The sequence below is a fragment of the Mobula hypostoma genome, chromosome 21 (assembly GCF_963921235.1).
Source record: "Mobula hypostoma chromosome 21, sMobHyp1.1, whole genome shotgun sequence".
NCBI lineage: Eukaryota > Metazoa > Chordata > Chondrichthyes > Myliobatiformes > Myliobatidae > Mobula > Mobula hypostoma.
In genome coordinates, this window is record NC_086117.1 from 14477914 (window position 1) to 14500914 (window position 23001).

The 23001-nt window shown below is 45.5% G+C and overlaps 1 protein-coding gene across 5 annotated transcripts in view; it reads left to right on the plus strand.

The window, feature by feature from the left end:
- LOC134359804 (gelsolin-like) overlaps positions 1-23001 on the plus strand; it is a 113353-nt gene that overhangs the window by 64173 nt on the left and 26179 nt on the right. For 4 of the 5 annotated variants that reach the window (XM_063073466.1, XM_063073468.1, XM_063073469.1 and 1 more), the window contains exons 7-12: positions 96-228; positions 3427-3515; positions 4933-5148; positions 7745-7878; positions 16465-16555; positions 18157-18186. In XM_063073466.1, coding sequence (XP_062929536.1) covers positions 96-228; positions 3427-3515; positions 4933-5148; positions 7745-7878; positions 16465-16555; positions 18157-18186 — 693 coding nt within the window. The remainder of the gene's footprint in view (positions 1-95; positions 229-3426; positions 3516-4932; positions 5149-7744; positions 7879-16464; positions 16556-18156; positions 18187-23001) is intronic. The other variant, XM_063073467.1, reaches the window with a different exon arrangement.

Genomic DNA, 23001 nt, shown 5'->3' on the forward strand with positions numbered 1-23001 from the left:
AGCAAAGCTGCATCATAAAACTAACTTTCCCTTTCTCTGGAGTGCAGTACTTGACAGATACTGACCAGATTTTTTTTTGGGCTTCTCTCTTTCAGGTTTCGAATGCCTCAGGAGAAGTCAATATTTCCCTGGTGTCTGCGGAAAACCCATTCAAACAGGACATGTTGCAATCTGAGGACAGCTTCATCCTGGACAACGGATCGAATGGGATGATCTTTGTGTGGAAAGGTTAGAACCAGTTCCACAACTAGTCATGCTGGGAAGTTAATTGTGGGTGTGAAGGTTTTTTCCCCAAACGTACGGTAATACTTTAGGGAATGTGCATCAAATTGTTCTCTGTCTGCTGTTCTTTCTGGATTCCAATTCTGGGAGAAAAATTGGATCTTGCAGGGTAAATTCCTCATGTAAGTTGTGTTGCATCCAATTGCTTGGTTAATTTATTATCATAAAAATTAAGAGCAGTATTAACGAAAATAATATCAAGTAGTGTGGGAAAAATCTGCCAGTCTGGTAAAGTCTGGAGTGTGGCAGATTCTTGGAGTTTTATGTACATTGGCTGAGCAGTTTAATATTGACCGTAGAACCGTTGCTGTTGTATCCCTGTTTAATTTCTGACCCTTGGGCTTCTGAAAGTCAAAAACTGGCAAGCAGTCTGAATTCCAAGATTTCAGTTTATTTTAGAGTACAAACAAACATGCAAGTACTAAGCAAACTAAATAAAGATCTGAGAAATGATGCTAGGAAGGGAATTAATGCTAAGGGGTGTAAGACAAAAGAATAAAGATGGCGGTTCTGAAAAGTCTATCACGTTTATAGATGAGATAAAGAAATTTCTTAGAGATGAATTAGTTAATAGGCTGCGTAATTAAAACAATTACATCATGTGGATAATGTGCTCATACTAAGCAAATGAAAAATAAGAAAGGTGATAAATTGTTAGTTTAGCTGCTTTACCGCTTTCTGCCAGTCAGTGTGAAAGATACACGAGTTTGTTAAAAAGTACAAATCTAAATCTTATAAAAAGTATTATTTAAAAAAAAGTCTTGGACCAGTTGTAATGTGTAATATGGGAGCTTCCAGTTTAATGCCTCTGTGGCCACGGCCTGTGCAGGAGATGAAGTTCTGTCCAGTCATTGGGTTGCATTGAGCTGCCTCCTTTCTGCTGTCTGTGCACCACAATCTCAGACACTTATGGCTGGTTGTTAGATGGAGCAAGTCTGGCCAGTATCACTGGTCCAAAAGTATTGTGTGCAGTGAGGCATGGCTGCTTTATTGATGTGCTGATACAGGTTGGGAGGAGGTTTCTACGGGGTAAGGGTGGGATAGAACATTGGGGTGAATAAGCTGCCCTTGTAAATTTGGGACATGTTTCGTTCAGGACAACTTCGGAAGGTCTTGTGTCGTGGTGAGTGGGTGTGTTTTGTGAGGGGTTGGGAGAAGATGATGAATTTGGACAGCAGGGCAAAACAAAGCTTTCTAAAACTTTAACTTGAAGCACTCAACTTGTCAGTGAAATGGGTTGATTTATTCTCCGGTCCCTACTGGATGATTACCATCCTGGAAAGTTGTGTGTCTATGTGCAAATTCTTTTCTCCTTCGTGCAGCACTTCCGAGGTTTATCCTCTGCACTGATCGCTGAAGTTCAAGTTCAGTTTATTGTCATTCAAACATATACGCTTATCACCAAACGAAACTACGTTCCTCTGGATCTGGGTGGACAACACAGTACACATAACTCGCACATAAAGGCCATAAGATATAGAAGCAAAATTAGGCCATTGGAAACATTGAATCCATTCCATCACTCCATCATGGCTGATCCATTTCCTGGTCAGACCCAATCTCCTGCTTTCTCCCCATATCCCTTCATGCCCTGACCTCTCTCTGGCTAAAGGAATCCCTCCTCATCTTCGTTCTAGAAGGACGTCCCTGTATTCTGAGGCTCTGCTCTTGGGAATATCACCACAAATAAATTAACAAATAACAAGGTGTTATATACAATACAAAGTTCAAAGTAAACTTTATTACCAGAGTATGTATGTGTCACCACATACAACCCTGAGAATCTTACTTGGTGGGCATGATCAGCAAATCTATAGAACAGTAACTGTAAACTATGCAAATAAAGGCATCCGTTAGTCTTGCGAGACCATGGATCTGCGCTTGGAAAGTCTTCACTCTCCAGGGCGCAGGCCTGGGCAAGGTTGTATGAAAGACCAGCAGTTGCCCATGCTGCAAGTCTTCCCTCTCCATGACACCAATGTTGTCCAAGGGAAGGGCATTAGGACCCATACAGCTTGGCACTGGTGTCGTCACAGAGCAATGTGTGATTAAATGCCTTGCTCAAGGACACAACACGTGACCTCGGCTGGGGCTCGAACTCACAACCTTCAGGTCGCTAGTCCAATGCCTTAACCATTTGGCCACGTGCCCACACCTCGTTGGTCTAGTGGTATGATTCTCGCTTTGGGTCTGAATTTGCGAGCATGTGAGAGGTCCCCGGTTCAAATCCCGGACGAGCCCCCCGAATGATATATTTTAGTGTTGCCGCGTGGCCAAGTGGTTAAGGCGTCGGTCTAGTGATCTGAAGGTCACTAGTTCGAGTCTCAGCTGAGGCAGCGTGTTGTGTCCTTGAGCAAGGCACTTAATCACACATTGCTCTGCGACGACACTGGTGCCAAGCTGTATGGGTCCTAATGCACTTCCCTTGGACAACATGGGTGGCGTGGAGAGGGGAGACGCAACATGGGCAACTGCTGATCTTCCATACAACCTTGCCCAGGCCTGCGTCCTGGAAACCTTCCAAGGCGCAAATGCATGGTCTCATGAGACTAACGGATGCCTATGCAAAATACAGATATAAATAAATAGCAATAAATAACGAGCATGAAATAACATATAACAGAGAAAGCTGCTTCCCATTCTAACAGATCTTGTTCTAATGCTACAGTATCTCCTGCCTGATGGTAAGGGGTCGTTGAGATTGTTGGAAAGATGGGAGGGACCATTGATGATGCTAAGGGTCCTGTGCACACAGCACTCCTGATAAATATCTCTAATGGGTGGAAGAGAGACCCCGATGATCCTTGCAATTCTTTGCAGGGACTTGCTGTTAGATGCCTTCCAAATCCCGTACCAGGCAGTGAGGCAGCTGGTCAGGATACACTCTGGAAGGTGTTTCTCTTGATGTTCTAAACAAAATGGTTAAAATGGGGGATGGGGTGGGGGAGCCTCAATCTCTTCAGGAAATGGAGATGCTGCTGTGCTTTCTTGACCAAAGTGCTGGTGTCGAGGGACCAGATGGGAGATGTAAAGTGCTGAAGAAGGAGGTGTCTGATGGGGGGGAAGAGTGAACCACGGGGGAAAGAGAATGAGGATGTGCAAGGAATTCTCAATGTCACTGATTTCTTTTGTGAACTGTAAAAGGTAAACAAGCTGATCCGGAAGAACGCAAAGCTGCTTTGAAAGGTGCAGAACAATTTATTTCACAAATGGGATATCCTAAACACACCCAGGTAAGATGTATTGGGGTACTTCATTTAATGTGGGCGGGGACTTGGACCTTCTGGGACCTAAACTACTTAATGTTATTTGCTAAAGATTTTGAGGCCTAGGTCAAGTGGATAGCCAGAGACATTTCCCCAAGGGGGGAGATGCCTAATATAAGAGGGCATGAATTTAAGTTGATTGGAAGAAAGTATAGGCCCAATTATCAGAGGGCACAGAGAGTGGTGCGTGTGTGGAATGTGCTGTCAGGGATGGTGGTAGAGGCAGATAAACTAGGGAGACTTAATAAACTCTTAGAAAGGCACATGGATGATAGAAAAATGGAGGATTATGTTGGAGGCAGGGGTTAGATTGATCTTGGAGTAGGTTGAAAAGATTGGCTCAACATCGTAGGCCCAAGGGCATGTACTGTGTTGTAACGTTCTACATTTAAAGATATTATTAGGGAGAATTTGTTCTGCTGCAAGGAAGTGTTTTATATTTATTTGTTTGTTTATTTCTAGAAATATACCTCTTTATTAAAATACGGTATGGAATAGGCCCTTCCAAATAGGCCCAGCCATCCTCGATTTAACCCCAGCCTAATTACAGGGCAATTTACAATGACCAATTAACCTACTGACCGGTATGTCTTTGGACTGTGGGAGGAAACCCACGTAGTCACAGGGAGGACATACAAACTCCTTACAGGCAGCGATATTTACTTGGGAGCAACAGACAGTTACTCATTAGTAACTGTAATACAGTTTATTCAGCAAAGACTTCTTTATCATTGGGAGTTTGTCCATCTGTGGCTGTGAAGTTTTCTGTTGGACAGGAAGAATGCTTTGCTCACTGAGTGTCATGCTTAGAACTTGGAGCAGGGTCGAGGCAGAATCAGTCATGAAATTAGTTGTTTTGTGGCAATGCAATACGTAAACCTTTAATTTTACAGTAAGAAATGTGCATATTAAAAATAAGCAGTGTAAAGCAAGAGTACAAATGGTGCGGTATTGTGTGCAGGTAATTGTTCAGAAATCTGATGGCAGAGGGGAAGAAACTGTTCTTAGAACATTGAGCGTGTGTCTTCAGGCTCCTGTACATCATCCTCGATGGTAGCAATGTGAAGAGGGCATGTCCTGGGTGATGGGGGTCCTTAATGACGGATGCTGCCTTTTTGAGGCCTCGTCTTTTGAAGAGGTCCTCAATGGTGGACATGGGCTAGTGCCCATGATGGAGCCAGTTGAGTCTGAAACCCTGCGCAGCTTTTTCCAATCCTGTGCGGTCCTACAAACAGGATAGAACATAGAACATGGGTTATAGTGCAGGAGCAGGCCCTGCGTCCTACAGTGTTGAGCCTAACCAATTAAATTAGTAATCCAAATGGCCAACTAAACCGGTCTCTTATGCAACATGGGCCGAGCCTCTACTTGTGTTGTTCCTCAGGTTCAGATTCTGCCCGAGTCTGGCGAGACACCACTCTTCAAGCAGTTCTTCAAGAACTGGGTTGACTTGAATCAGACACAGGGAATGGGCACCTGCTATATCTCCGGGCAGATCGCCAAGATCAAGAAGGTGCCCTTTGATGCTGCTACTTTGCACGAGTCTCCCGCCATGGCTGCCCAGCACGGAATGGTGGACGATGGATCTGGGGAGAAAACGGTAAGGACTCCGGCCACGGCCACAGCTTTGATCTCTGTTTTGAGACAAACTCATCTGAGGTACAAGTCTGTGTGTAGGAAGCAGTCAGATATTCCTGGAGGAACTTTGGTGGGGGGTGTGGGTAATGATTATGTTAAATGGAGACAACAGCAGACTGCAAATACTGGGATTTGAAGCAAAACAAAAATATCGCTGGAGGAATTTCATCAATTACTTCCCTCCACTGCCCAATTTTGCCCTTGCATGTCGATTGCCCATCGCTCTTCCCAGATGCTGCCTTACCTGTGAGTTCCTCCAGCAGTTTTTAAATCTTTTTGCTTGTGGGTAGGTGTTTGTCCAACTCCAATATGTTGGAGTTCTGAGAACTGTCTGGGCAGGCTGCACTTTCTCGGCCCCCCTGTTTTTTTTCGCTTTATTTCAACCCCCATCCCGGCTTTCCCCCACTGATGCTGTTCTGTGGTGGTTCTAATCCTGCGCGGTTCCCAGGCACTGACCACCCTGCTCCCTACAAAATGGGAGGCAACTAAGCCAGACGTTCCACCCTGCAAAAACTCATTTCAGGGAGGGAGCACCATCAATTTGCGGGAGACTTCCGGGAGAGGTGGGATGTCTGCAATAGAGTAGCTCCTTAGCAGCTAGCCAGCTAGTTTAAATAACGTTAGCTATGAAAATGCATGAATGACACCTGTTTGAACTCACCTCAGCATGTCTTTTACAGTCTTAACCCACCATGGGCAATAGAAAAGTCACTGTTGCAAACAGTGCAGCGAGCAACACTGTCATTATTTTTGACCCCTATTAGGCGGGGGTACACTTTACGGTAGTCTAGGGTGACGTACGTTTCATATTTCTTTTTTTGGAACACTCTTGCTCTCGCTTGCTCTCTCGCGCGTGCACTCTCTTGCTCGTGGTCGCTCCCGCGCTTGCGCTCTCTCTTGTGGTCGCTCACTCGCGCTTGCTCTCGCACGCTCTCTTGTCGCTCTCTCGCGCTTGCTTTCTTGCTCTCGCGCTCTCTCACTCGCTGTTTCGCGCTTGCTCTCTCGCTCTTTCTGGCGTGTTCTCTCACGCTCGCTCTGAAAAAAATTGATTTCCGTGATATTGTATATAATTTGCGGGCATCAGGGAGCCACTATTAATATGTGGGAGACTCCCGGAACTTCCGGGAGAAGTGGGATGTCTGCTAAGCCTCGGGTACTAGGCCTCGGGTAGTGAATCAGGAGACTGCCTCAGGACACCTTGCTGATGGCTCACTCTGTTAAAATTAATTGATGGATAAATTTTTTAAAAATTAAGAATTATTTGCACCTTCTGAGGATGCAGCTTCAGAATAGAAGCGTGCCCCTTTGCAACAGCAACAGGAAGGCATTTCTTTAACTAGAGGGTGGTAAATCTGTGGAATTCATTGCCACAGATGACTGTGGAGGCCAGGTCATTGGGTATGTTTAAAGCGGGTGATGATAGGGTCTTGATTCAAAAGTTACAGGGAGAAGGCAGGAGGGTGGGGTTGATAGAGAGGGATGATGTCAGCCACGATGGAATGGCAGGTCAGACTTGATGGGCCAAATGGTCTATATCTACTTCTATGTCTTGTGGTCTAAATAAGATAACCAATTGTTTTGGCTGTTGGGTCCATGCTGAAGAACAATTCCATTAGTCTCACTACTTTTCCCTGCAGCCTATAATTTATTCTCTTGCATGCCCATCAGTTCCTCTGGTCTTTTTGCTAATTGCCTACACCTAAAGGCATCCGTTAGTCTTGCAAAACCATGGATCTGTGCCTGGAAAGTCTTCACTCTCCAGGGCGCAGGCCTGGGCAAGGTTGTATGGAAGACCAGCAGTTGCCCTCTCCACGCCACCAAGGGAAGGGCATTAGGACCCATACAGCTTGGCACCAGTGTCATCGCAGAGCAATGTGTGATTAAGTGCCTTGATCAAGGACACAACATGTTCCCTGGGCTGGGGCTCGAACTCACAACCTTCAGGTAGCTAGTCCAATGCCTTAATCACTTGGCCACGTGCTTACACCTAGGAGTAAATTAGTGGGCAGTTTAGCAAACTCTCACAACTATCTGGTGGGGAGGGAAGCTACGCATCACAGCTCCTTGTGACCTCCGTGGTCAGGAATGTGTGAAGTAAGTTCCCTTTATTACCTTTGAGTTATGTGTCTGAAGGGAATTACCATTTCAATAGGAGGATAGTGTTGTTGTGTGGTCAAGTCAAGTCAAGTGCAAGTCAAAAATTACTGTAAGTTGCAATAAAAAATAGTGCAAAGGAGGAAGTGAGGTGGTATTTGTGGGCCTTTTAGAAATCTGATGGTGGGGAAGGAGCTGTTCCTAAAACGTTAATGGTGCATCTTCAGGCTCCTGTGCCTTCTCCCCAGTGGTAGCAATGAGAAGATGGCATGCCTTGGATGGTGATATCCTCAAGTTAAATCCTTTGGTATGGGTGGGGAAGTTGAACCTGTATAGTTTTGGTTTGCCTCTATTACATGAGAAGATGGCATGTCTTGGATGGTGACCTTTGGTGTGGATGGGGAAGTTGAACCTTTTGGTTGGCCTCTATTACGAGCTTTCTTTTTCCCTCCCAACCCTTTCAGATCTGGCGCGTTGAAGGCAGTGACAAAGCACTTGTGGATCCAAGCACCCACGGTCAGTTCTACGGAGGGGATTGCTACATTATCCTGTACGCCTACACCTTCGGCGGGAGGCATGGGAACATCATCTACTTCTGGTGAGCCATTGAGCTGCTTCATTGTAAATTGTCCAAATGCTTTGGAGGTTTCCTCGTGACTGCAGAGGTTCCCTCTCCTTAGTGAGAGGTTGAAGTAGATTTAGTCTGGTGAAAGTGCTCTTAAATTGTCACTGTCTTTCAGAGATGGGTTGAAATTAAGTTGAATGTTGTGTTCCATTTTTAGACCGTAATATATAGGAGTATAATTAGGCCATTCGGCCCATTGATTCTGCTCCACTATTCCATCACAGCTGATTTTATTATCCTTCTCAAACACATTTGTACAACCTGTACAAAAAGGACAGGTTACACCTGAACCCAAAGGTGTCCAATATCCCAGTGGGCACATTTAATAGAGCTGTTAGGGAGGGTTTAAACTAATTTGGCAGGGGGTGGGAATGAGGAAGGGGAAAACAGAAATAAATCAAGGATAGCTTGCAACAGAGATTATAGAAAGAACAGGCAGGAGACGAGGCTTAATCACAGCCATTGGGATGAGTTACAGGGCAATAGAGGCATAGTGCAGTTAAAACAGAAAGCAACAAATACTGGACTGAATGTACACAGCATAAGGAATAAAATGGACAATCTTGAAATTCAGCTACAGATTGGCAAATACGATGTTGTGGCCATTTCTGAAACTTGGCTAAAGGATGGCTGCCATTAGGAGCTGAATGTCCAAGGATATATATGATATATTGGAAAGATAGGTTAGTAGGTAGAAGAGGTGGTGTGGTTCTGTGTATAAGAAATAATATTAAATCATTAGAAAGAGATGACATAGGATTGGAAGGTGTGGAGTCTCTATGGGTTGAGTTAAGAAATGGCAAGGGTAAAAGGACCCTAATGGCAGTTGTATACAGGCCTCCAAACAGCAGCCGGTATGTAGATTACAAATTACAGCAGGAGATAGAAAAGGCATGTCAGAAAGGCAATATCATGATAATCATTGGGGATTTTAACATGAAAATGGATTGGGAAAACCAGGCCAGTTCTGGACCTCGAGAGAAAATTTATAGAATGTCTAAGGGATGGCTTTTTAGAACAGCTTGTTGCTGAGCCCACTAGGAGATTGGGTGTGCTAGATTGAGTGTTGTGCAATGATCCGGAGGTGATAAGAGAGTTTAAGGTTAAGGAACCCTTAGGGAACAGTGATCACAATATGATAGAGTTCACATTGAAATTTGAGAGGGAAAAAATAAAATCCAATGTGTCGGTATTTCAGTGGAATAAAGGAAATTACAATGGCATGAGAGGGGAACTGGCCAAAGTTGACTGGAAAGGGGCATTTGCAGGAAGGACAGCAGAGCAGCAATGGCTGGAGTTTCTACAAAAAATGAGGGAAGTACAAGACAGATATATTCCAAATACGAAGAAATTTTCAAAGGGAAGAGGACAGTACCGTAGCTGACAAATGAAGTCAGAGCCAAAGTAAAAGCAAAAGAGAGGGCATACAAGGAAACCAGAGCTAGTGGGAAGGCAGAGGATTGGGGAGCTTTTAAAAACTTGCAGAAGGAAACTAAGAAGGTCATTCAGAAGGAAAACATGAATTATGAGAGGAAGCTGGTGACTAATATCAAAGAAGATACTAAAAGCTTTTTTAAATATATAAGGGTAAAAGAGAGTCGAAGGACCAATACAAAATGACGCTGGAGATACTGTAACACACATAAAAGTTGCTGGTGAATGCAGCAGGCCAGGCAGCATCTCTAGGAAGAGGTGCAGTCGACGTTTCAGGCCGAGACCCTTCGTCAGGACTAACTGAAGGAACAGTGAGTAAGGGATTTGAAAGTTGGAGGGGGAGGGGGTGATCCAAAATGATAGGAGAAGACAGGAGGGGGAGGGATGGAGCCAAGAGCTGGACAGGTGATAGGCAAAAGGGATACGAGAGGATCATGGGACAGGAGGTCCGGGAAGAAAGACAAGGCGGGGGGGGGACCCAGAGGATGGGCAAGGGGTATAGTCAGAGGGACAGAGGGAGAAAAAGGAGAGAGAGAAAGAATGTGTGTATAAAAATAAGTAACAGATGGGCTCCGAGGGGGAGGTGGGGCATTAGCGGAAGTTAGAGAAGTCGATGTTCATGCCATCAGGTTGGAGGCTACCCAGACGGAATATAAGGTGTTGTTCCTCCAACCTGAGTGTGGCTTCATCTTTACTGTAGAGGAGGCCGTGGATAGACATGTCAGAATGGGAATGGGATGTGGAATTAAAATGTGTGGCCACTGGGAGATCCTGCTTTCTCTGGCGGACAGAGTGTAGATGTTCAGCAAAGTGGTCTCCCAGTCTGCGTCGGGTCTCGCCAATATATAAAAGGCCACATCGGGAGCACCGGACGCAGTATATCACCCCAGCCGACTCACAGGTGAAGTGCTGCCTCACCTGGAAGGACTGTTTGGGGCCCTGAATGGTGGTAAGGGAGGAAGTGTAAGGGCATGTGTAGCACTTGTTCCGCTTACACGGATAGGTGCCAGGAGGGAGATCAGTGGGGAGGGATGGGGGGACAAATGGACAAGGGAGTTGCGTAGGGAGCGATCCCTGCGGAATGCAGAGAGGGGGGAAGGAAAGATGTGCTTAGTGGTGGGATCCCGTTGGAGGTGGCGAAAGTTATGGAGAATAATATGTTGGACCCGGAGGCTGGTGGGGTGGTAGGTGAGGACCGGGGAACCCTATTCCTAGTGGGGTGGCGGGAGGATGGAGTGAGAGCAGATGTACGTGAAATGGGGGAGATGCGTTTAAGAGTAGAGTTGATAGTGGAGGAAGGGAAGCCCCTTTCTTTAAAAAAGGAAGATATCTCCTTCATCCTAGAATGAAAAGCCTCATCCTGAGAGCAGATGCGGCAGAGAAGGAGGAATTGCGAGAGGGGGATGGCGTTTTTGCAAGAGACAGGGTGAGAAGAGGAATAGTCCAGATAGCTGTGAGAGTCAGTAGGCTTATAGTAGACATCAGTGGATGAGCTGTCTCCAGAGACAGAGACAGAAAGATCTAGAAAGGGGAGGGAGGTGTCGGAAATGGACCAGGTAAACTTGAGGGCAGGGTGAAAGTTGGAGGCAAAGTTAATAAAGTCAACGAGCTCTGCATGCGTGCAGGAAGCAGCGCCAATGCAGTCGTCGATGTAGCGAAGGAAAAGTGGGGGACAGATACCAGAATAGGCATGAACATAGATTGTTCCACAAAGCCAACAAAAAGGCAGGCATAGCTAGGACCCATACGGGTGCCCATAGCTGCACCTTTAGTTTGGAGGAAGTGGGAGGAGCCAAAGGAGAAATTATTAAGAGTAAGGACTAATTCCGCTAGATGGAGCAGGGTGGTGGTAGAGGGGAACTGATTAGGTCCGGAATCCAAAAAGAAGCGTAGAGCTTTGAGACCTTCCTGATGGGGGATGGAAGTATATAGGGACTGGGCATTTTTTTTTTCTGGAGATACTGTAATGAGAAATGCAGAGATGGCAGAGGAACTGAATGCGTATTTTGCATCAGTCTTCACAATGGAAGACATCTGCAGTATACCGGACCGTCAGGAGTGTCAGGGAAGTGAAGTTTGTGCTGTGAAAATTACAGCTGAGAAGGTTTATTATCAAGGCATGTGACGTGAAATTTGTTAACGTAGCAGCAGCAGTTTAATGCAATACATAATCTAGCAGAGAGAGAGAGAAAAATAATAAATAAAATAAAACTAATAAATAAGTAAATCAATTATGTATATTGAATAGATTTTTTAAAATGTACAAAAACAGAAATACTGCATATTTTAAAGAAGTGAGGTAGTGTCCAAACCTTCAATGTCCATTCAGGAATCGGATGGCAGAGGGGAAGAAGCTGTTCCTGAATCACTGAGTCTGTGCCTTCAGGCTTCTGTATCTCCTACCTGATGGTAACAGTGAGAAAAGGGCATGCCCTGGGTGCTGGTGGTCCTTAATAATGGATGCTGCCTTTCTGAGACACCGCTCCCTAAAGATGTCCTGGGTACTTTGTAGGCTGGTGCCCAAGATGGAGTTGACTAGATTTACAACCTTCTGCAGCTTCTTTCGGTCCTGTGCAGTAGCCCCTGATGCAGCCTGTCAGAATGCTCTCCACAGTACAACTATAGAAGTTTTTGAGTGTATTTATTGCTCAGGAAGCTGAATGGTCTGAGGGTGGATAAATCTCCTGGAACTACTGGAATGCACCCTTGGGTTCTGAAGGAAGTAGCTGGAGAGATTACGGAGACATTAACAATGACCTTTCAATTTTTTGAGGATGTGACTAAGCACATTGATGAAGGTAGAGTTGTAGATGTAGTGTTTATGGATTTTAGCAAGGCTTTTGATAAGGTATCCCATGCCAGGCTTATTGAGAAAGTAAGGAGGCATGGGACCCAAGGGGGCATTGCTTTGTGAATCCAGAACTGGCTTGCCCACGGAAGGCAAAGAGTGGTTGTAGACGGGTCATATTCTGCTTGGAGGCTGGTGACCAGTGGTGTATATCAGGGATCTGTTCTGGGACCCCTACTCTTGGTGATTTTTATAAATGACCTGGATGAGGAAGTGGAGGGATGGGTTAGTAAATTTGCTGATGACACAAAGGTTGGGTGTGTTGTGGATAGTGTGGAGGGCTGTCAGAGGTTACAACAGGACATGGATAGGATGCAAAACTGGGCTGAGAAGTGGCAGATGGAGTTCAACCCAGGTAAGTGTGAGGTGGTTCATTTTGGTAGGTCAAATATGATGGCGGAATATAGTATTAATGGTAAGACTCTTGGCAGTGTGGAGGATCAGAGGGATCTTGGGGTCCGAGTCCATAGGACACTCAAAGCTGCTACGCAGGTTGACTCTGTGGTTAAGAAAGCATACAGTGCATTGGCCTTCATCAATTGTGGGATTGAGCTTAAGAGCCGAGAGGTAATGTTGCAGCTATACAGGACCCTGGTCAGACCCCACTTGGAGTACTGTGCTCAATTCTGGTCGCCTCACTACAGGAAGGATGCAGAAACCATAGAAAGGGTGCAGAGAAGATTTACAAGGATGTTGCCTGGATTGGGGAGCATGCCTTATGAGATTAGGTTGAGTGAACTTGGCCTTTTCTCCTTGGAGCGACAGAGGATGACAGGTGACTTGATAGAGGTGTACAAGATAATGAGAGGCATTGTTTGTGTGGATAGTCAGAGGCTTTTCCCCAGGGCTGAAATGGCTAGCAAGAGAGGGCATAGTTTTAAGGTGCTTGGAAGTAGGTACAGAGGAGAGGTCAGGGGTAAGTTTTTTACGCAGAGAGTGGTGAATGTGTGGAATGGGCTGCTGGCGGCGGCGGTGGAGTTGGAAATGATTGGGTCTTTTAAGAGATTCCTGGATGGATACAGGATCTTAGAAAAATAGAGGGCTATGGGTAAAGCCTAGGTAGTTCTAAGGTAGGGACGTGTTCAGCACAGCTTTGTGGGCTGAAGGGCCTGTATTGTGCTGTATGTTTTCTATGTCTCTAATCAATAGATTCTGGCATTGTACCGGATGACTGAAAAATTGCAAATGTTATTCTGCTATTTAAGAAGGGTGGGAGGCAGCAGAAAGGAAACTATAGACTTGTTAGCCTGACGTCAGTGGTGGGGAAGTTGTTGGAATCGATTGTTAGAGATGAGATTGTGGCATACCTGGAGGCACACGACAAGATAGGCCAAAGCCAGCATGGTTTCCTGAAAGGAAAGTCCTGCCTGACTAACCTATGGCAATTCTTTGAGGAAATTACAAGCAGGGTAGACAAAGGAGATGCAGTAGATGTGGTGTACTTGGATTTTCAGAAGGCCTTTGACAAGGTGCCGCACATGAGGCTGCTTAGCAAGATAAGAGCCCATGGAATTACAGGGGAGTTGCAAGCATGAGTGGAACATTGGCTGGTCGACAGAAAACAGAGAGTGGGAATAAAGGGATCCTATTCTGGCTGGCTGCCGGTTACCAATGGAGTTCCACTGGGGTCGGTGTTGGGACCGCTGCTTTTTACAATGTATGTCAGTGATTTGGACTATGGGATTTATAGATTTGTGGCTAAATTGCCGATAATACAAAGATAGGTGGAGGAGCGGGTAGTGTTGAGGAAACAGAGAGCCTGCAGAGAGACTTAGATAGTTTGGGGGAATGGGCAAAGAAGTGGCAAATGAAATACAATGTTGGAAAGTGTATGGTCATACACTTTGGTGGAAGAAATAAATGGGCAGATGGGGAGAGAATTCAAAATGCAGAGATGCAAAGGAACTTGGGAGTCCTTGTGCAGGATACCCTAAACGTTAAACTCCAGGTTGAGTCAGTGGTGAAGAAGGTGAATGCAATGTTGGCATTCATCTCTAGAGGTATAGAATATGAGAGCAGGGATGTGATGTTGAGGCTCTATAAGGCTCTCGTGAGACCACATTTGGAGTATTGTGTGCAGTTTTGGGCTCCTTATTTTAGAAAGGATATACTGACATTGGAGAGGGTTCAGAGAAGATTCACGAGAATGATTCCAGGAATGGAAGGGTTACCATATGAGAAACGTCTGGCAGCTCTTGGGCTATATTCCCTGGAGTTCAGGAGAATGAGGGGGGATCTCATAGAAACATTCTGAATGTTAAAAGGCCTGAACAGATTAGATATGACAAAGTTATTTCTCATGGTAGCGAATTCAAGAGGGCACAACTTCAGGATTGAAGGACGTCCATTTAGAAGAGATGTGGAGAAATTACTTTAGTCAGAGGATGGTAAATCTGTGGAATTTGTGGCCATGAGCGGCTGTGGAGGCCAAGTCACTGGGTGTATTTAAGATAGAGATAGATAGGTTCTTGATTAGCTAGGGCATCAAAGGGTATGGGGTGAAGGCAGGGGAGTGAGGATGACTGGAAGAATTGGATCAGCCCATGATTGAATGGTGGAGCAGACTCGATGGGCCAAATGGCCTACTTCTGCTCCTATATCTTATGGTCTTACATTCTGTTTCTCAACCCCATTCTCCTGCCTTCTCCTCGTAACCTTTGACACCCTTACTAATCAAGATCCTATCACCCTCCACTTTAAATTTATCCGATGACTTGGCCTCCACAGCATCAGTGAACTCCACAGATTCACCACCCTCTGGCTAAAGTGACGTCATATTCTGTCCAATGCCGAGCGAGCCTAGCGATCGGCTGCTGCAATGAAGGCAGTTTGAAGGTAGACACATTACCCCAGTAGGGAGACCGAGGCGTTGGGGCACACTCCTCTGAGAATTCTCAAACCTTCTGCTGTTTTCAGCAGCAATTCTACAGTTGTAAATGAGTATTTCCATCGGTCGGAGTCAGGTTTATTGTCACTGACATATGTCATGAATTCTGTTTTGCAGCAGCAGTGCAGTGCATTAAAACATCCAGTGAGCAGCCTCCTGTCCGTAACAAAATGGCCGCTGAGGTCTGTTCGTGATTTCCTGCTGCTCCAGCCCATCCATGTTGAGGTTCGACGTGTTGTGCGCTCAGAGATGAGAGTCTGCACCTCACTCTTATAATGTATTATTAGAGTTACTGTCACCTTCCTATTAACTTAGAGCTTACAGCACAGAAACAGGCCCTTCAGCCCATCTAGTCCATGCTGAACCATTTAAACTGCCTAGTCCCATCGACCTGCACCCGGACTGTGGCCCTCCATACCCGTCCCATCCATGTACCGATCCAAACTTCTCTTCAACACTGACGTCGAAATCTCACCCACCACTTGTGCTGGCAGCTCGTTCCACACTCTCACCACCTAATAAAGTGGCCACTCAATGTGAGGGTGAGGGTGTGTGTTTTTAAAGTGCCAAAATTGTGAGCTGGTGTCCGCAGGGTCATTTTCTGTTCAGAAATCTGATGGCGGAGGGGAAAAAGCTGTTCGCAAAACATTCAGTGTGTGTCTTCATGCCCCCTGTACCACTTCTCTCATGGTAGCAATGAGAAGAGGACGTGCTATAAACACACACACACACACACACACACACACACACACACACACACAGAATACTGGAGGAACTCAGCATGTCAGGCTGCATCTACGGAGAGGAATAAACAGCCAGGGTCCCAGCCTGAACCGTCAGCTAGAAGACAATCAGAATCACATTTATTATCACCGGCATGTGACGTGAAATTTGTTAACTTAGCAGTAGCAGTTCAGTGTAGTGCATAATATAGAAGAAAAAAAACACAAAATATAATAATTAAATCAATTACAGTATACGTATATTGACTAGATTAAAATTCGTGCAAAAAACAGAAATACTGTATATTTAAAAAAAGTGAGGTAGTGTCCAAAGGTTCAATGTCCATTTAGTAATCAGATGGCAGAGGGGAAGAAGCTGTTCCTGAATCACTGAGTGCGTGCCTTCAGGCTTCTGTACCTCCTGCCTGATGGTAGCAGTGAGAAAAGGGATGAAAACATGCTCTGGATGCAGGAGGTCCTTGTTAATGGACGTCACCTTTGTGAGGCATTGCCTTTTGAAGATGTCTTTGATGGGGGGTGGGGATGTGATAATGTCAGCCTTCCCATCTCGTCTGTAATATTTGATAGAGGTTTTGCTCTCTGTGTTATTGGGACAGTAGGAGTATAATTTGTTAATTGGTGGGTGCTTTATTTTTCTTCCCATCCAGGCAGGGAAGTGATTCCTCCCCGGATGAAGTTGGTGCGTCGGCCATCCTGACGGCCCAGCTGGATGAGGAGCTGGGAGGTGGCCCAGTCCAGGTAAGCTCCCCTCCTTCTCGATCAAAGAGTCGAACAGCTAACGCTGGACGTAGGTGCCAGATCACTTTGGTTAATAAAATCGAGTTTTTTTTTTAAAGTGGGCTGTTAATTTTCAGGCAGCTGTTCTGGTGTGGAAGAAGGTGTCAGCAATCCTTGGTGACAACTTGACGAGAACAGCTCCCTGAGTTTTTGCTGTTTGTTTGTGTGAAGCACCGGTGGCACGATTGGGCTTTGTGGGCACGGGTATCACAAGGGCTGCTTCACTCCTCCTCTTGGTTCGAATGGTCGCCCTGTCCCTCAGTCCAAAAGAGTTGGCTATTTGACTGTACTGGCATCAGCTTTTTAATTCTCAGGTATTTTGCATGAAACTTGCCAAATACTGATTTGAAAAAAAAAAGCAAAAGGCAGTACTGTCTACAACCACACAGTCGAATATATTTAATGTGTAATTTGATTTCACATTACGAATATTCCAGAATGAAAAGAATTCTCACTGGCACTTAAACTATTTGCTGTTTGGATTCGAGTTATCTTGGCTAATATTTTGCTTTCCCACCAATCATTTGTAGTTCGGTGTTCTTCCATCGTAGTTGGAGTATCTGTCCATTTCCCTCATGGCCGTCTCGCGAATCTTAGCACTTCGATTCACAGCTGTGTATCTGCGGGAATTACGAACGGGGAGGTGTGTGAAGCAGTTAACAGTTGAACATCTCTGCTTTGTGGGCAAAGTCGTGACCAACCAAGTCCCTGGGGATGTCACTCGTTGGTCCACAGCTCCTCCCTGGTTATGTGGATGTAGCTCTCTGACACTGAAGATGGCTGTGAGCTGCTAACACTCTTGTGCTCGATATGCTTGGAGGTTCAGTTACCATCGAGCATCATTTATTGGAATAAAGATTTAATTGTTGTAAATAACATCCATAAGGTCTTGTGGAACAAAATAATTGGGAAGTTGACAGTTGGAACTCGAACGTTATGACAGGGTAGCTTCTTTTTCCTTTCCAAGTGTGCAGTGCACTTAATCTTTCTGTTACAACAGTCTAGATTTCGTAATGACCAGATTTCCTGTACTGTTCTGAGTAGACTAGGAATGACCTGCTTTCACTAACAGCCTTTCCCAGGAGCGTGACATAAACGCTGGGAAGAATTTCCCAGCAGGTAAGTGTTTCTGACGTGGATCGAGGGGCAGAGCATCCATTTTGAGACTTGAGGAATTTCTTCTCAAGTGTTTTGTGTCCCTTGGAATTTTTCTTTCCAGCAAGACTGAGAGTGGCTCATCAAAATATGTTCAAAGTTGGAATATATTAATCCTTAAAAATTGAGAGTTGTGGGGTGGGGGAGAAAGGAAAGACATTATACTTGGGAAGTTGTATCAGCCATAACCCCCGTCGATGGATGGAATAATGGCTCAGCATGGACTAGATGGGCCGAATGGCCTTTTTCTGTGCTGCAGTACTCTACGATTAGCCGGGCAGGCTTCGGGGGTGGGGGGGGGCGTTGATGTCTGACTGGTCTATTCCTGCTTCCATTTCATCTTGTCTAATTGTTTGCGCTTGAAGCAGACTCCTTTGCTAACTGACTGAATTCCTAATTCCCCACAGGGGCCTGACGGTTCCCGAATCGTTAACCAGGTATTGACGTAGATCGTGGTTTTGTGCGTGAGGCAGAACGTTGTAGAGAATATAGAAATGCCTGTGTGTTAAGATAGTAGTGTACGTCCAGATTGTGTCCAGTGCTGCTGCTTGGTTTTGCCTGCTCTGCACAAAGTGGATGGCCGTCTCACAACAATATTGAGTAGGGACTGGTGCCTGTAGCTGGGTGCCTCACTTCACTCGGAACCTATTGAGTTCCTCTGCTTCTATCACCCCCTCCCAACACCCCTCTGTCTCACCTGCTCTCAAATATTAGACCTAGAATGCCTTTCTTCCCTTCTCTTCCCAAGCCTCTGCTCGAGCAGACATCCAATCCCAGGCCTCACTGACCTGGAACAGCCTAACGTACATGAATGTCATTCGTCACCCCACATTTAACTCTTGTGTTTTGTCTTTTCCTGTGAATTACTGGTGACCTCCTTCATTTTACCCTCTCCTGCTCCACGTCCTGGCACTGATCTTGTTCAGCCCCCGTACTTCTTGACCTGTATTGAGTCCTGATTTCAACAATACCTTTTGTTTTTCCCGGAAGGTCTGACTTTACTCTCCATGGGTTAATCTCCCTCACTGGCTCTGTAATTGCCCGCTCTACAGTCCACTGTGCTCCCAGTCCAGGCCCTTGGCTATTCCTGGATTTAATGGCACTGTTCTGATTGATTTAGTCCCAGTACACCACACCAGCCGAGATCCCTCACCTGGGCTCACCCCATCTGCCTGCCTCTGCCCATCTCCTACTGCCTTTGGGTGGGAGATGGAGGATTCCTGGGTCCCATGCCAGCAGACTCAAACAGCTGTTGCCCTACGGCTCCTGGACCATTGTCAATGGCTTCAGTTGGCTCAGAGCTAATTCGAGGCTCCAGACCGTCATAGCCTCCGGATTCAGATTCTGGAATCGTGATGGCATGCTCAGATTCCATAGCCTACACATTCACTTTCAAGGGCTCTGTCACTCCTGTTCTCAGTACTTTTGATTTACGTGCACATTGAATGTTTGTCAGTCAAGGTTCAAGGTACATTTATTATCAAAGTATGTATGCAGTACACAACTCTGAGATTTGTCTTCTCCAGATAGCCACAAAACACAAAGGAAAACCATGGGGGCCGTTCAAAGAAAAAACATGAACCACCCCCACCCCCCCACTCAAAACATTCACATCGTGCAAACGGCAACAAGAATATCAAATGCACCCCCCCACCCACAAAAAACAAATCATGCAAACAGCAACAAGAACATCAGAACCCCCCAAATGGAAAAAAATGGCACAAACAGCAATAAGAACATCATACCACCCCCCCGCACAAAAATAACTAACACATTGTGCAAACTAAGAAAGAATGGGAAGAAAGCACAGAATATAAAAATATAAAACTGAAAGAGTTAAATTTGAGCTACAGTCTGATCTATAAATCACATCCAGGCGGAGAGAGAGAGACATTTACGTGTGGTTTTCCATGGATTCTATCGTATTTCTTGTGGGTGCCTGTAGGAGATGAATCTGAAGGTTGTGTATGGTATACAGTACATACTTTGATAACAGATTTACATTAAACTTTGGATCTACTCCAGTTCCTGGAATTTGCTTCCTCACCCTCCATCTGCTGGGCATCCAGCACACTTTTCACTGGTACTCACACAACAGTCTGCAGTTCATCTTCTCCACTCTGCTGCCTTGGTGCATTCTGCTTTGCGAAAGGCTCCAAAGTACGAAGTTTCCGTGCCCGTTGGCGTGTCGGGGGTCAACGCCTGAACCCTTTTACTTGCTTGCATGCATACAGCCCCCTCAAACGTTAACGTGGGTGGAGTATTTTTTATTGGCAAAAGCGACGATATCTTGTGTTTCTTGGAACTTCCAGTTGAAACCCACCGGCAGCTCGCTAAAGGATACCAATCCCCTCCCCTCCCTCCCTCCTCGTTACTAACTCTGTATTTGCTACGATGGTACTGGTTTAGATTACTACCACAGCATGAAGAAACTAGTGACAGTGCTCAATCTCGAGTTAATACATTTTCTCCTCCCTCCTTATTTTTTAATTGCATTAACACCTCTTGCAATGGCAGGAGGAGTAAACTTTTAAGTCTGTGATCATCCCTGCATTAAAAGCTCTGTAGCTAATTTAATTTGAGTTTTGCTATGAGTTTGTTTACTAAGTACCTCTGGTGCCTGTTGGTTCATCCTGACTTTGGGGTTTGGGTGACAACCGGCAAGCCTGGAATCTGGTGCCAACCATCTGCTCTGCAACTTTTGAACTAACAGTGATGGCTTTTGTTACGTACCAGCACCATGCCTTCAGAACACGTAATACAGTGTATGTATTTTCAAAATAGCACCTAATTATTATCTTGTCAGGTCTCCAAACTTTTTCTGCCTACTTGTTTGTGAGGCTGTTGTGTTGAGAAGCAGGCATGTGTGGCTGTATTGCCCAATAGGAACACTGTCTGAGCACACGCATCACTAGTAATGTGTTGAATCCTACTTTGGGATGTCCTTAAGCACGATTTGAGACACATGCAGTTCTAGGCTTTGCCCACTAGATGGAGCAGTGGAGCCTCTGAAAAAAATTACCTTGAGGGCCGTGCCTTGTCCCACTCCTGCTGACTCACTAAACTCACTAAACTCAATGCATTCAGATGTTGGGTGGTGCATTTGTTTTTGAAAATGCAAGTGGGCAGAAATGTCTAACGTGGGTTCCACTTTAGGGAAGAGCTCTGGTTAATTCCTAAAAGCTTAGAATAACTTTGTTTGTCACACATACATCAAAACATGTAGTCACGTGTCCTTTTGCGCCAAGTCGGATCAGTGAGCAGTGTGCTGGGAGTAGCCCGCAAATGGCGCCATGCTTCCAGCGCCAATATACTGGAAGACCTGGAGGAAACTCCTGCAGTGATTGTACAAACTCCTTAGAGACAGCATGGGAATTGAACCCCAATCGGTGATCATTGGCACAGTAAAGCGATTGCACCAACTGGTCCAGTACAATGTGGAACCATACCGCCATTCTAAAAATGTTCTGCTGTATTTCCTCACAAACATGAGGAAATCTGCAGATGCTGGAATTTCAAGCAACACACATAAAAGTTAATGGTGAACGCAGCAGGCCAGGCAGCATCTCTAGGAAGAGGTACAGTCGACGTACCTCTTCCTCGAACACCTACACTCTGTCCGCCAGAGAAAGCAGAATCTCCCAGTGGCCACACATTTTAATTCCACGTCCCATTCCCATTCTGATATGTCTATCCACGGCCTCCTCTACTGTCAAGATGAAGCCACACTCAGGTTGGAGGAACAACACCTTATATTCCATCTGGGTAGCCTCCAACCTGATGGCATGAACATTGACTTCTCAAACTTCCACTAACGCCCCACCTCCCCCTCATACCCCATCCGTTATTTATTTATATAATATTCTTTCTCTCTCTCTCTCTCCTTTTTCTCCCTCTGTCCCTCTCACTATACCCCTTGCCCATCCTCTGGGTCCCCCCCCCACTTTCTTTCTCCCTGGGTCTCCTGTCCCATGATCCTCTCGTATCCCTTTTGCCTATCACCTGTCCAGCTCTTGGCTCCATCCCTCCCCCTCCTGTCTTCTCCTATCATTTTGGATCTCCCCCTCTTCCCTCCCCCCGACTTTCTAATCTCTTACTATCTCTTCTTTCAGTTAGTCCTGACGAAGGGTCTTGGCCTGAAACGTCGACTGCACCTCTTCCTAGAGATGCTGCCTGGCCTGCTGCGTTCACCAGCAACTTTGATATGTGCCACTGTATTTCCTGTTTTTTATTCCAACTGTGTGGTGGAGGGTCCATCAAAATTTTAACTTGTAGACCATGACTGTTCCCAGCATGTTGCACTTTCCTGTATTCCAGGAAGTCTTTCATCCCAAAGTTTAGAAGTTGGAGGCTTCCAACTCTTGGTTTTAAGATCACGAAAGGAGGTTTATGTACTGAATTGGCTACAAAAATACTGCGGCCCGTAATCTGTAAACCTGAGGCTTTTCCAGCAGCGATAAAACTTCCGTCTCATGGTTCCGGCAACCCAGATTCAATCCCAACGAGACAGCTGTCTGTGTGGGATTTGCACGTGTTTCCCCCGACCACCTGGATTCTCGAGCCCTCCTCCACGGCCCAAAGGTGTGCGGGTTGGCACATCAATTGGCCCTAGCGCGTAGAATCTGGGCCGGGGCACGGTGGTGGTGATGGGAAGAATAAAACTAGGATTAGTGTAAATGGGTGTTGGAATGGTCAGCCCAGAGTTGCCAGGCTGAAGGGCTTGCTTCTGTCCTGTGTAATTAATTCTGTGTTATAAATGGGACCCACTTTGGAGTTTTTGGAGGATAAAAAGCAACTAATTCCTTTGACAGTTCGTTACACACGCGCGCAATTCTGGAGGAGCTCTGCACATCAGTGGAGGGGATCTGCCTTTTCATGCTGTGGTTATGATGCTCTCTGGGATATCTGAGACCAGCTGCAGAGTGGTCACAGCTCCTGTCCTTGTCGCCAGGCTTGCACCCTCTGAGAGGGATGTGCGGCTCGAAACCTTTTCTTCCCCCGTGCCAGCCATTTGAAGCAAGATTTTTGGGAATGGGGCAAGGCCCATTTTTATTCTCTTTCTTTTTAAATCTTTTTATTGAGTAAGTATACAAAAAAGGTAAGCCATATAAACATTAATACAATGTTAAAGTACAATAAAATTCCAAAAGATAACAATACCAAAAAGAAAATACTACAAACAATGTAATTTAAGCATAAGAAACCAAGATAACATAATAGTATACTAGATTTTATATATATCAATGGAAAAA